This window comes from Balaenoptera ricei, chromosome 14 (assembly GCF_028023285.1).
Source record: "Balaenoptera ricei isolate mBalRic1 chromosome 14, mBalRic1.hap2, whole genome shotgun sequence".
Classification (NCBI taxonomy): domain Eukaryota; kingdom Metazoa; phylum Chordata; class Mammalia; order Artiodactyla; family Balaenopteridae; genus Balaenoptera; species Balaenoptera ricei.
Genome location: NC_082652.1, coordinates 25,877,505 through 25,891,725, shown reverse-complemented (window position 1 = coordinate 25,891,725; position 14,221 = coordinate 25,877,505). Strand labels below are relative to the sequence as shown.

Genomic DNA, 14,221 nt, shown 5'->3' with positions numbered 1-14,221 from the left:
ATCACCCCAAAATTATTCCAGAAAGTTAGGGCCTATGAAATAAAAAGTTAATTAATTACTTTTACTCAGTAATACAACAAACTGCTCATAAGTACCTACTTTGTATCAGACTTTTTTACAAGGTGCATGAGATATAAGGGAAAGGAAAAAAGGTACAGTTCCTACCCTTTTAGAGACAGAAAAGAGGATGTTTTCATATGCAAAGGATTAAACTTTAAAAGTCTATCTCTATACAAGCTGCTTCAGACCTCATTTAACCTGGTAACTTAAGGGGCAAACGGGCCATCCAATTTGGCTGAGGGCAAAGTGGACAAGCAGGTGAGTGAGTGAGTCCAATACCCTGACCCGAACCTCCAGAGGAAAGGATGACTCTGGAACCAGCAGGGAACTTGGCTCTGTATGACCTACATGTAGATGAAATCAGGGTCTTGGTGATATTACCAGACATAGACAAGGAATAAGGACAGAAGCTAAAATATTTCTAGTGTGGAAAACACTAGGGGTTACACCTTTCATTTACACTATATTTATGTACAAAAAATATTTTATAATTAAAACAAGCAAACAAAAAAATGTGTAATTTCTCCTCTGCTGAAAATCCTTTGCCTTTTCTTCTGGTCACAAAGGACCTATCTAGGTAACTTACATGAGACAGATGACAGCAAATCTTGCTGCAGCCCACTTTAACATCTGGTGCCTTGATTCCCAGGTGACATTTTAAGCCACATGGCTATCTTAGACTGATCATAAAATCCCAAATTTCATTCATTTTGTTCTTATCCTTTTTTCACCAACCTCTACACTCATGGCCACAGAATTCACATGATCACTACTCTCAAAGGACATTCTTTTACCCTCAGCACTACGTATTTATTGTTGGCATGTCTTCTTTTAAACAGAAGGGAAGCTGGCAGCCAGTGGACATATTCAGGCCGAATAAAGTGCACTACAAGTGTCTCCAGGGAATTTGATTTAAACTTTACAAAGCATTAAAAGTGACAACAAGCTTTTCCTCCCTGGAAACAAAGGCGTCTATGCTCCAGTTCTCGCTGTGAAGAGGCTTAGCAAACGGCCGCCTCTCCCAGTGACCAGTCACACATGGCTGCTTAGCCTGCAACTCTGGGGCCTCTAAAGGCAGTTTCCTCCCTCAAAGCTTTAAGTGTGAGAGACACTGCCATCTATTGTCTTCAACTCAAATGCAACATTAAATTCTATCAAAGAACAGAAGAACTACTATGACCTCATTTTTTAAATTATAAATTATAACTCAATTTTACAATGTTATCTTTATTCTAGAAATCAGGTAAATTTCTATTCTCATTGTTATTAGTCCAACTTTGCTCTGAACAATTCTGGGCACTGCCCTGCCCATTTAATAATGGGGTTCATAATCTTTTTCACCACCAAGACCTATCATCACCAACAAAACCAGAACCATCAACCAGGCCTCCATGCTGGTTCCAGTTACAGGCCCATCACGCCTGAGGGTGTCACTGGGCAGCTACCACGGCACAGGATCTACCTACGACCCTTGGGGTGTAAAGTAATGAAAGTTCCACCAACCTTTCCTGCCCTCTGAATCCCAGAAAACCCTTAGGGTACAGATACCCGAGTACTCAAGTCAGGCTCCTGCATCTGGTCAAGCACCTCCAATTGCCATCAAGTACAATTTGTAGAGGAAGGGAAAGGACCAGAGGAACCTATCAGTTAAAGCTCCACACCTCAGGGGCAGGGGAACAGGGCAGGTGGTGTATCCAGCTACCAGACAACAGCTTTACTCCCAAACCAGAACTCCTGATGCAGGAAGAGGACACACATGAGTTTCAAATAAACCATTTACTATTTTTATTTGTCTTTATTTTATTTTTTTAATTTTTTGGCCGCACTGCATGGCATGTGGGATCTTAGTTCCCAGACCAGGGATCAAGCCCGTGCCCCCTGCAGTGGAAGCAGTCTTAACCACTGGACCACCAGGGAAGTCCCTGTCTCTGTTTTTTAATTTTTATTTTATTCATTTTTATCCCCCTCCAAAAAAGTGAATATAACTTTTACCCCTTGATTCTAAAAGTAATGCACACTCACAGTAACAAGTCCGGAAAACAGAAAATGGTGACAAAAATAAGATTACCTAGCATTTACATTTGGCATATATCTTTCCAGATTCCATGTATGTGTGTATTATTTTTAAAGAAAAATGAAATTATACTATTTATACTGCTTCACAAGCCCTTCCACTAAGCAGTAGATACTGGACACCTTTATCAATAAATACAGACCTGCAGCACCATTTTGATGGCCATGATAGTATTCTATCAATTGGATATATCATGATTTGTCTCAGCAACCTCCTATTAATGAACAGCCAGAAGGGTTCCAATTTTTGTTATAAACACTATAAATGACTTTACAGTTTTTCAGATGTTACTTGAAGACACATTTCTAGAAGTAGAAGAAGTGATGAAGGACCATTTGAAACTATCAACAGGATCCAAGTCAATCCATTAGAAGGTTCTAGCTCAAGAATACAGAATTTTTTTTGAGAAGTCACCAAGTTAGAGAATTTATGGTACAGAATACACTGAAATCGGTATTTCTTAGGGAACACCATTATGCCTGGCTACAATCTCAGTGTAATGTTGTATTTAAAACTTTTATGGTTTTAATTACAGAAGTAATATACTCAGCTCATCCTCTATGCGACTTGCCTTATTTTGTGCACACATTTCTCCATGCCTCGTTTATCTTGGCTGGTGAAAGAGCAGCCACAGTAGGGATGTGCTGTGCACATGGGTTATTAACTAGATCTCGACTTCTGAAAATACAGGTAGCTTCCAAGTTTCTGTGGTAACCAGCAACTCTGCAGCAAACATCCACATCTATGTATACATTTGCAAACTTGTAAGAATGTTTCTGAAGAGCAGGTTTCTGGAAGTGGATTGCTAAATTACTGTTGTACTTGAAAAATTTTGATCAATACTCCAAAAAAGCTGCAGTATATGAGAGGACCCTTTCTCCTCTCTTACACGTTAGCAATCTTTTCAATTTTTCACACCTGCATCTTGTTTTGAGTTTCTTTGCTTTTTTAAAAGTCAAGCATCTTTTTGTGTCTTTTTCTGACTTATCCATTCATACACTTGATTTAGCTAATGGGTTATTCTAGTCTTATTGATGTACAGAATCTCTTTACATATTTGACATGCATTATAAATATTTCTCCCTATGTCACTTATTTCTGGCACTTTGCTGAACTGAAAATTTCAATTATACATAGTCAAATATGAGACTTTTTTCCATTAAGGCTTCCAAGTATTCTACCTTCCACGCTTTTCTCATCACAGAATTACACAGCTTTCCTCTATTTCCTTATGCTCCTTCTCTAATCTCAAGCCACCCTTGCTCACCACTGTCGCTAATGTTCCATGTATCAGGATGTCAGGCCCTAGCCCCAATCTTGGGAACTACAGAGGGCAGGAAAAGGGCAGGACTTAACTGCAAGCATGCACAGAGCATTACTATGCAGACACTAAGTGGTTGATAAGGTCGCAACTGAGCCAGACCTGAGGTCTCGCTGGTGTCACTACTCGGAATACCAGTCAGCTTTGGTTTGCTGGGCAAGTTATTACCTTTATTTTTGGGGATTCAGTTGAGCTGCTTCTTTCTGCTGTTTCTCCCTTAAGCTCTTCTAAGGTGTTAAATGTCTAATAAGTCCTGGTTGGTCTTTCTTACTTGCAAAGAATGATCAGCATCAGTGACTCCTGCATGCTTCTCAACAGAACAAATGGCTAAAGGCTCTGCTGATGACACGAGCCTGCAGGGTGGGTGGGTGGGTGGGGCCCTCTGGATGTACAAGATGGAACAGGCGGCTTCTGCTGAGGCAACAGGTGTATGTGGAACGGGCGGCTTCTGCTGAGGCAACAGGTGTATGTGTGTGTGTATCCGTTTCACTGCTGGGCCGAGCTGCCTTTCCCTCTGGGTGGTCTTCTCTTTAAGACAACAGGGCAGGCTGCAGTTACTTCTGGCACAGTGTGAAGGTTGTGCTGGGAGTCCCTGGCACCATATTCCCACCTTACTTAGAGGTGAGCGCAGCAGCAGCCTGGGGGCAAACACCAGAGACAGCCCCGACAGAGGAGGGGGCGGTACAGTGCAGCAATCCCTTACACTGCGGCCTGAAACCGCTGCTGGCCCCGGGGCCCTACGATCCCTGATGTGGAGGTTTCAGTGCCCCCATCCCCAGGGCTCTGCTGGGAACATTATTACTCAAGAGCTTTAGTGTTCTCCTAAACTGGAGAATGTTCTATTCTGATTGATTTCTCCATAGCCAATTCCATCAGCTTTATATAAAGTATTCCAGAAATTACCCCAAATTGCTGACCTACTGATAGGACCCTTCCCCTGTTTTCTATCTTTGCTCAAGCTCATTGTAATTTTTATAGCTCTCCCGCCATGTCACTTGGACTTTGGAAGGGAAAGGAAGTATGTATGACCTCAGGCCATCATCTTGAACTGCAAGTCTTAACAGTAGTTACTGAGTGACTTTTTACATCAAATCTTTCCAGCTCAGATGCTGCTGAGAAGTACCGCAGGCCAGGTCTACACAGTACGGCACTGATGTTCTCTGGGAGGCCGCCTGGACTCCCAACTACATGATACACCTGTGATACTGTCCCACAGATATCACTGATACTCTATTCATTTTTTCCAATCTTTTTTCTCTCTGGATAATGTCTACTGATTGGTTTTCAAGTTCACTGGCTCTTCTGTATCTCTAATTTGTTGTTTAAATGACTCTGTAACTTGCTATATTAGCTGTTTAATTTTCTAGTTCCAGAACACCTAATAGGTTCTTTTTTTTACAGTTTTTATTTCTCTGTGGAGATCTGCTATTTGTTTGTCATGACAAGCATATTTTCCTCTACACCCTGAGTACAGTTACAATAGCTGTTTTAAAATCCTGTCCATTAATTCCAAAGTCAGAATCGCTTTGAGGTAAATGAGGAGTGACTGCCAATGGGTGCAGGATTTCTTTTGGGGGTGATAAAAAAGTTCTAAAATTGACTATGGTGATGGTTTCATCCACAGAAGAAAATCTCAATTTCCCAATTAATAGTATTCTCTGTCATTGAGTCCCCTATACCAAGTGCTGACTTAGCATCAATCCCAAATGCCAGAATTCTCTAGGAAAAAAATTAACTCCTATCAGACTACAGAGATGTAACAACAAATTATAATGCAAGAAACTTGTTTGGATCCCAGTCCCTGTAAAAAAACTATAAAGGACATTTTGGGGACAACTGGGAAAATCTGCACGTGGGGTATTAGATGATGCTAAGAAATTACGACTAATTTTACTAGATGTGATAACGGCACTGTGGTTTCAAGGAGGATGTTTAGAAGGTGCATGCTGAAATATTTAGAAGTTAAGTATCATGAAGTCCACAGCTCACTGCCAACTGGTTCAGTTAAACACACACATACAGAAGGCAAACACTGCAAAATGCTACCAACTGTCACGTCCAGGCAGGAGGTGCTAACTACCACACTACTCTCACAGTATTTCTATATATTTCAACTTTTCATTTCAAAAAACTGGGGAGAGAAACTACATGGCTAAAAAAAAAATTTATTAAGGCTTTTCAGCCATTTTATGATTAAAATCCATACAATGTCAATGTAACTTTTATTTTGGCAATGATATGGAAAATTTTGTCCCAGGAATCCTTATCACCTAACAGTTTTCTAGCTATTACCCCAATTACCACAAGGTGTCACTCTTTCCACATTCAAATCAAACGGTTTGCAAGGGAAAAAGGCTGTTATTATCAGTACAAAATGTAAAACACACTGAACCCCCAAGTTAATCTGAAAAACTTTAGAACCTCTTATATTTAGGAAGTAAAATTAGATAACTTGCTCAGTTCAGAGACAATGAAATACAGATTAGATATAAATGTTAAACTAAAAGTTTTTAAAGCTTTAGATGAAAAAGTTCATCACTATGTAAGAAATACAATCCCACAATCCACTACTTCAGTATCCAGATACCCTGGAATATTCCAAATGACCCTGAGGTCAACCTACAGATGCTGGGTCAACTAGCCAGAGCTCAGAACTGCCACCAGACACATGTAGGGCTCCTGCAAATGACCGTCTCTTTCCTGGAAATATCAGTAGTTCAAACCTCCCCTCCACCCCACCTCTGCATCCACAGCACAGGGGCTCTGGCTACTGTACTGACACGCTGTATCTGCCTGTCAATCCTCTGTCAGAAAATAAATAGTAAACCATCAGTGCTCAAAGCAGCAGCATCATGAACCAGAAATTTTAAGAGCTTTAACCAAGGCATCCAAAAAGGTTATTACCTCCATTCTCCCTGTCCCCACCAGGCCATCATTAAAGTGTATTACAACTTAAAATCTGTTAACATTTGAGGAATCTAGATGAAGAATACATAAGAATTTTTTAAATGTATTATTTGGAAATAATTTCAAACTTACAAAAAGGTGCAAGAAGTAACACAAAGAACCAAACACCCATTTACCTCCTTCTCAGATTCGCCTACTGTTAATAGTTTACCATTGGTTTTATCATTTGCTATCTCCTATCCCGGTCCGTCTGCCTCTAATTGTCCCTTTTTCCTGAACCCTTAAGGATATACATCACAGTCTTTCACCCCTGAATATTCAGTGTGTGGTTCCCAAGAATACACAGACACAGCTGGGTTATCAACTTCATAAATTTATACTGACACAATACGTTTACCTAATCTCACACACATTCCAGTTCCGTCACCACACCTTTACAGCAGCTCTCGACAGCACTGGAGCCAGTGCAGGCACAGGGAGCGCACGGTTGTCCTTTTCCTCAGCCTCCTACAGCCTGGAATTTTCCCTCAGCCTTTGTCTTTTATGACACTGGCATTTTTGAGGATACAGCACCATTCGATCCTGGGCTTTTAGTACAACATTCCTCATTTTTTGTCTGTTTAATGTTTCTTTATGATTAACTGAAGTTATGCCTCAGCCAGAATACAGCCTAGCGATATCCATGTGCCTCTGTCACTTACATGATCACCCGGTCACCCACCCGATCACCGGGTCACAGTGTTGCCCAATTGTTCCACTGTGTAATTTCTGGTTGTTTCTTTTTCCTCACTTGTAACATAATAAACAGTCTGTGGGAAGACATTTTAAGATCATGCAAATTTCTGTACCTCATCAAATTTTCCACACAGAAATGCTTTGCACTATTTTTGCAACTTTTTTTAAAGTCTGAAATAATTACAAGTTTTTTAGAATCTTTTAAAAAGCAAACAAAGCAACTCAAAATCTGAGTTTCAAGTCTACCTGATCATAAAATCTCCATGAAAGGGAGGAATATTAAACAAATAAACAAAAACCTGTGCCTCAGGCATAAGATTATAAAGGATAAATATTTTTTGGTCTCAGTATACTTGCAACCACTAGACATCGACAACAAATGGCTTTTCCTAAGATCTAGAAAGTTAACAGCCCCATTAGCTTCTCACTTAAATGATTTTCCATAATTAAGCAATTTTAAAGAGATGCTTCCACTTAACAGTCCTTTAGGAGCCAAATAGCAGCTGAAAGACTGCCAACGGCCATGGGAAGCTCTTGCCCACACGCGTGTCTGCCGGCCACTGTGCTCCTGCCTTTGAACCCCTGCCCCAGGCAGAGCCACCCCCTGTCACTTTGCTACTTAGAACACAAACTCTTCCCACACATTAAGACGGGTGGGACCTCACTTACTCTCTAAGTCGGAGATGATGAGGTTGTCATGAAGCTTCACCGCCCGGTGCTGTTCTACTTCGTCTTCAAGTTCAAAGATCGTTTCTTTCATGTCACTCCTTTCTGTCTCTTTTTCTTCCAGCTCTGATCTTAATTTTTCTAATGTCATATTCAGATCTTCTATTTGCTTCTTAGCTTCTTCTTGGAAGGCTCTGTATTCATCTTCTACCTGTGCAAAATTGATGGTGCGGATCAGAAAAGTAAGAGTTGTTCTAAGATAAGTCCTAGGACAGAGGCACACCTTGTCTCAGCAGGGAGCTGAGCGTGAGCTGCTCTGCGTGAACAAGAACGACCTGTGTAATAACTGGGTGGAAGGCACTCTCCAGTAACATGGATTTCACACAGTATGCTTAAGCATGATCTGCTGCCACATCACTGACTGAAATTACACTGACATCTCACTGAACTTCACTACATTATTTATGAGGAAATTTTGGAAATTTTCCCTTCTCCAAAGTTTGGACTGAAGGCATGCATCTGATTAATGATTAACATGCTTTCCCACAAAAATGATGTCTGATTTGTGACAGTTTCAAAATCAAATTAAAAATGGAAACAAGAAAGTTCTCTAATACAGTCAGTGTTAGTTCATAGTGGCCCCCAACATACATGCTCCGACAAATACCACATCTCCTAAACTGTATCTCTGAAAGTTGTCACTTAATAAATTAAGGTTTATATTATTCAAATTTTGAGCAAAGATATACTGTTCGCTACTATAAAAAATTTTTGCACTGAAACAGTAAATAAAATGTAAGCTAGGATAATTAGATAACTCATGCAAATAAACACTACATCAGGGACTTCCCTGGTGGTGCAGTGGTTAAGAATCCACCTGCCAATGCAGTGGACACAGGTTTGATCCCTGGTCTGGGAAGATCCTACATGTCGCAGAGCAACTGAGCCTGTGAGCCACAGCTACTGAGCCTGTGCTCTAGAGCCTGCAAGCCACAACTACTGAGCCCACGTGCCACAACTACTGAAGCCCGCACGCCTAGAGCCTGTGTTCCGCAACAAGAGAAGCCACCGCCAAGGAGAAGCCTTCGCACTGCAACAAAGAGCAGCCCCCGCTCGCCGCAGCAAGAGAAAGCCTGCGCACAGCAACAAAGACCCAACGCAGGCAAAAAAATAAATAAATAAATTTATTTTAAAAAATAATAATAAACACTACATCAGCAACCACGTGGGGCACAGAGCCCTGGCGACTGCCAGCAACCCTGGGCTGCAGTTCTGACTGAGTCCTCCCTATCATACTGCGTGTAAAAGAAGGGGGCTGGACCAATGATCACTAAGGTCCCCACCAGCAACAAACCATGGGCCTCTAAGAAATAGGAGCCTTCACACTCCAAAAGTATTTTTAAATCACAACAGAACTCTACTTGGAAAACTACAACCACAAAAGGATAAGAAGAGGCAGACATTGCTGGTCCCACAGACTGGAATACTGGCTCTCCGTTTTTCTTATGCCAAACTACACTACAGAGGAGGATGTAAAACTGCATGACACACTCCCCTGGGCATACCCAGAACTAGGGACAACTTCTGTTACAACTTCAGTTAGTTGTAACTCCAGCCCCATCCTCTCACAGGCAGGAAAACAGTAACAAAGTACAAGTGAGTGGAAGTGACGTTATTGTAAGAATACTTTTCACTCCATCCCAATACAAAAAAACCATTCTGAAGCTTAAAAAAATATCTGATTAACAAAAGCTAATGACACACCACCAGGACTGCTGGCTCTCAGTAAGCATGCCATGTACTGCAGCCGCATTACACTGGTCCAGAACATTCTATCTACTTAAACAGTACCTTTGCGATGGTGTCCTGCAATCGATTGGCATCATTCCGGGTGTGAGCCAGATCTTCCTGCAGGCTACTGGCCAGAGTCTCTGCTTTTTCTTTGTCCAACCTGACACTCTCCAGGAGATCCTGAATGTCAGACTTGTCTCCAGAGTTATGGATGGAATACAGCTCTGCCACTTTCTGCTTCTCGTTCTCCAGCTGGGCCTTCAGGCGATTCATCTCGATCTGGTCACTGGCCACTGTGGCTTTGAACTCCTCCAGCGTGGCTGCCAAGGCAGCCTTGCCCTTCTGCTCAGACTCAACGATTCGCTCCATGTGGTGGTTGCGCTCCTTGAGTGCCCCGATCATCTCCTGAGCTTCCTTGTTGTCTTGCTCAGCCATCTTCAAAGTATTGCTTAAATGCTGCTGGACGCCAAGAAGCTGCTCCCGTTCAAAACGGGTGTTCTCAGCTAGATCCATGTAGCGCTGCTCCAGTTCCATGTAGCGTCCACTTTTTACATCTTCGTCAATGACATAGGAAATGTGATGCTCATCTAGAAGGGAGCGGAAATATTCAATCTGTCGGCTGAAGTGTTCCAACTTATCGCTTTGCTGACATAACGACTCCATGAGAATTACCTTCTCCTCTCCGAGCCTTTCGTTTTCGCTGTTCAGCTCCTGGGTGATCTGCTGTAGATCAGCGAGCTCTTGCAGAGTCGCCTGAAGTTCCTCACTCGTACTGTGTTGGTTCTCCTCCATCTGGTGTATCCGTTCCGTCAAACAAGCGACGGACACTTCGCTGGCGTTCCCGCTGCTCCCCTTCCGAGAGCGCTCTATGCTCGGAATGCCTTCTGACTCCGAGGACGACGGTGCGTCCAGGGCGTCATCGCTGGACGTGAGGGGCTGGTACACCTCGCTGCACTCGCTGTCCAGGTTGTCCATAGAGTTACTGTGCTGATGGTCCATGAGGGTGTTCTCATCCTGGCTCAGGAGATCCTCCACTGACCCAGGGGCAGAGCCCTCCACCGAGGAAGTCAGAGTCCCCCCTCCATCGCTCTGGTTACCAGGGGTGATCTCTGGGCTCAGGGACTGATAGCCAAACAGTTTTTCAGAATGGTCTAGCCTCTGCTCCAGGGAGAAGCCCAGTGCGTTCAACCTGTCCTTTAGCATTCTGTTTTCATTTTTCAGCTGGTTGAGCTCCTCGCGGATGGCAGTATTCTGTTCCTGTAACTGCAATAAAGTGGACTCGACGTCAGTGGGCTGGTGAACAATGATGGCTTCCTTCTCGGACTTCTCATCCCCCTCAGGAGGGTCCTCGTTAATGCCCAGCTGAGCACGCATGTCACGGAGTTCATTCCGCAAATGTAAAATCTCCACGTCTTTGGTTTTTGCCAATGTGAGAAGATCCTTCACTTTGGCTTCCAGAGCAGCTTTGTCACTGATCTGATTGTCTGATTTGGACTTGCTCATACGAATGTCGCATTCCGTAGCCGTGCGACTGCGGGAACGTTTAGCCAACGCCATGTCATTAGCCCCCTGACCTGCAGAAGGTAGTTTTTTGCTCTGGTTTAGTCGGGTACGTTCACGTAATCTTTCTCTAGTAGAACTGGATTCTTTATTACCTGTGGAAGTGCTCCGCTTGGTTGAAGAACTCGTGCCTACATGTTTAAGACAAAGAATATAAGGCAAAAACTTAGCAATAGAAAGGCACATAGTGGGACTTCCCTGGTGGCGCAGTGGTTAAGAATCCGCCTGCCAATGCAGGGGACACAGCTTCGATCCCTGGTCCAGGAAGATCCCACATGCCGCAGAGCAACTAAGCCTGTGCACCACAACTACTGAGCCTGCACTCTAGAGCCCGTGAGCCACAACTACTGAAGCGTGTGCGCCTAGAGCCCATACTCTGCAACAAGAGAAGCCACCACAATGAGAAGCCCATGCACCGAAACGAAGAGTAGCCCCCGCTCCCCGTAACTAGAGAAAGCGTACGCACAGCAACAAAGACCCAACGCAGCCAAAAATTAATTAATTAATTAATTAATTAAAAAAAGAAAGGCACATAGTTATGCCCCAGGTCGAATGAGATATAATCTAAGGATCTATAATCATAATCACACAGTGATTCTGACCTACACTAATTCTGCCTGAGAGTCTGGTTACTGTAAAGTTGTTTCCTCCAAACTGGAAGATCAATCATCTTTTAATTATCAATGAAAAATGAAGTTATATACTGAGTTGTATACCGCAAAGGGGTGAGTTTTATGGAATATGAATTATATCTCAATAAAGCCTTCACATTAAAAAAAAGCTATACACATGAACTTGAATCCCAAACCACGGCTTTCAACAGGTGGCCAGGGACATAGTATCTAGGGCAAGCCAGATGAAGGTGACTCTAGGGATAGCCAGTCAGGTAGCAACCTAACTGCAGAAACAGACAGTGAAGGAAGATTACAGATGACCAGAAGTGAGAGGCAGCCTGTGGACAAACAAAAAACCTAAGCTACATACAATAACCACAAAAACTATGATCAAAGTAAATGCAAAAAATTTTTCACACCATAAAATGCCACATAAATAGTACCAATAACAAGAATTATTAGAATAGACAACATGCACTTATACTTACTACACACACATATTAACACTTCATACACATTAATTTACACAAGCTTCATTATCATCATCCTGTTTTACAGACGAAGAAACCCAAAAAGAGATGTTAAATAATCTGCTGACATCCCACAGGTAATACACGGATGAGCCAAGATTCACACACAGGCAGGCAGTCTAAGCAGTATGCCACTCTGCCTCCCTAAGTATTAGAAAACGATGACGCATCACTGCTAAGTTATAACAGCACGTTCGGCAAATATGCTGCACAAGGCACACCATTACTTAACTGCTAAAATTTTAAACCTGTGCAAACAATTGACATGATCATGTATTTAATATAAAAAGAACAGGAGTATGTTTAAATACCCACAAACACTTAAGGAAATCATTAGACTATTTTTTACTTTGAAAAATAAGTCCTAGACCTGACCAATAAATATTTTTAAAGAACCAACTGGTTCTTTATGCGGCAGGCACCAGGCTAACCAGGTAACGGGGAGTAAAAGGTCTACACGAGGGATGATGATGTGGGAAGAGAGCCACTAATTCTGCCAGGGATCAGGTGTAGAGAAGGGGAGAGAATGCTGGTGGCCACAAGACAGACGAGGGCGAGGTAGTGGAAGCAGCATCATACACAGGAAGGAAAAGTAAGGTCCTACAGTCGATGGAAGCAGCAGGGGAAGGTTTCCATAGGGCCCTGAATGCCAGGGAGAACTTGGTGAGTTGCAGCAACAAACGTTCAATAAATTTTCTTGAGCAGGGAAGAAACACAGAGAAAGACTACTTTGATGGAAATTAAGCTAGAGGATGCGAAGTGAAACATGAGGAAGAAGGAAGAGCAGTAAAACTAAAGGAAGGTCTGCATTCGGGGAGCAAGAGCTAGATCTCCGTAAGAGCAGAGAAGGGATAATAAATCTGTAATAGATTTCAAAGGCAGAAGTAACAGGATTAGGAGGAACAACTGCAAATGGAGGCCAAAAGAGGGAAAAGATGGGGCAACTGATCCGGGGAGGTGATAACTGAGTCCAGCCTTGTGAGGGCAGGAGGCATTGGTCAGCAGGGAACCATGGGTGTGCACCCAGGGAATTCTAAAGGCTAGAACCAGGAGGAGATACTGGTGGGATTAGAGTATTGAATTTCCTTCTTACCACACAAGCTAGAGTGTTAAATGTGGTGACGACCCCAGGCTTGAGGGTGAAAGACTTAAGGTCCAGTCTCTGCTCCATCACCAGCTTTGAGGCCTGGTACAAAATGGGCACCCACTAAGCATTCACTGAGCAAATGAATGCATGGCCCTGAGCAAGATACTTGAGCTTTCTAAGTGTAGCTTGCCATCTCTAAAATGAGACTAATGATAGCCTCTACTTCACAGGGCTGTAGTGAGGATAAAATGGAATAACGCCTCTAAAGCAAAGTAAGGACTTCCACATTTCCTCCTGGTGATCATATTGCACTGCTATTACAATTAACAGTGGGGCGTGACCTGGAGTGGGCGGAAGAATCCACAGAGGGTCACAGCAGGAGAGATGACAGTAGGCAAACCTGGGCTAGGAAAAAATCCAATACACACAAGAGGGGACAAGAGCCTAAATAATGATAGCAAAAGAAGGTCTGCTATAATTTCTGCCAATTTGCTTTCATACACTTTATTACAAACATATGACCTTAAGTTTATTGGAAGTTTCAAAGTTTTTTTCTGTAAGTGTAAGAAGTAAAATATGATAACATTACTCCTTGGACTACGGAATGAGATCTAGAAACAAACTGCTGCTAGTGAAGGAAGAAAGAATGGTAGGACTGGAATGAATGGATCTAGGCATCAACCATCAGAGGCTGCTAACAACATGGAGCGGGACACGACCAGAAACAATGGGCCTCCTGACGGACAGACAACTATTACCTAGGAAGGAACTGGCGGGGGTAAGAGGAAGGAACCTGAGTCTGTCCCATCAAGGCTCTAAATTCAATGACATTTATAGTAAACAGAGAGAATAAAAGAATAAAATCAAGGACATCAT

At 42.7% G+C, this 14,221-nt stretch overlaps 1 protein-coding gene across 5 annotated transcripts in view; it reads right to left on the bottom strand.

Annotated features, from left to right (window-relative positions):
* The window catches only part of SPECC1L (sperm antigen with calponin homology and coiled-coil domains 1 like), a 120,720-nt gene that overhangs the window by 66,801 nt on the left and 39,698 nt on the right, over window positions 1-14,221 (bottom strand). For all 5 annotated transcript variants that reach the window (XM_059894139.1, XM_059894136.1, XM_059894135.1 and 2 more), the window contains 2 exons: window positions 9,615-11,245; window positions 7,767-7,974 (listed from right to left, as the gene is read on the bottom strand). In XM_059894139.1, the coding sequence (XP_059750122.1) occupies window positions 7,767-7,974; window positions 9,615-11,245 (1,839 nt within the window). The remainder of the gene's footprint in view (window positions 1-7,766; window positions 7,975-9,614; window positions 11,246-14,221) is intronic.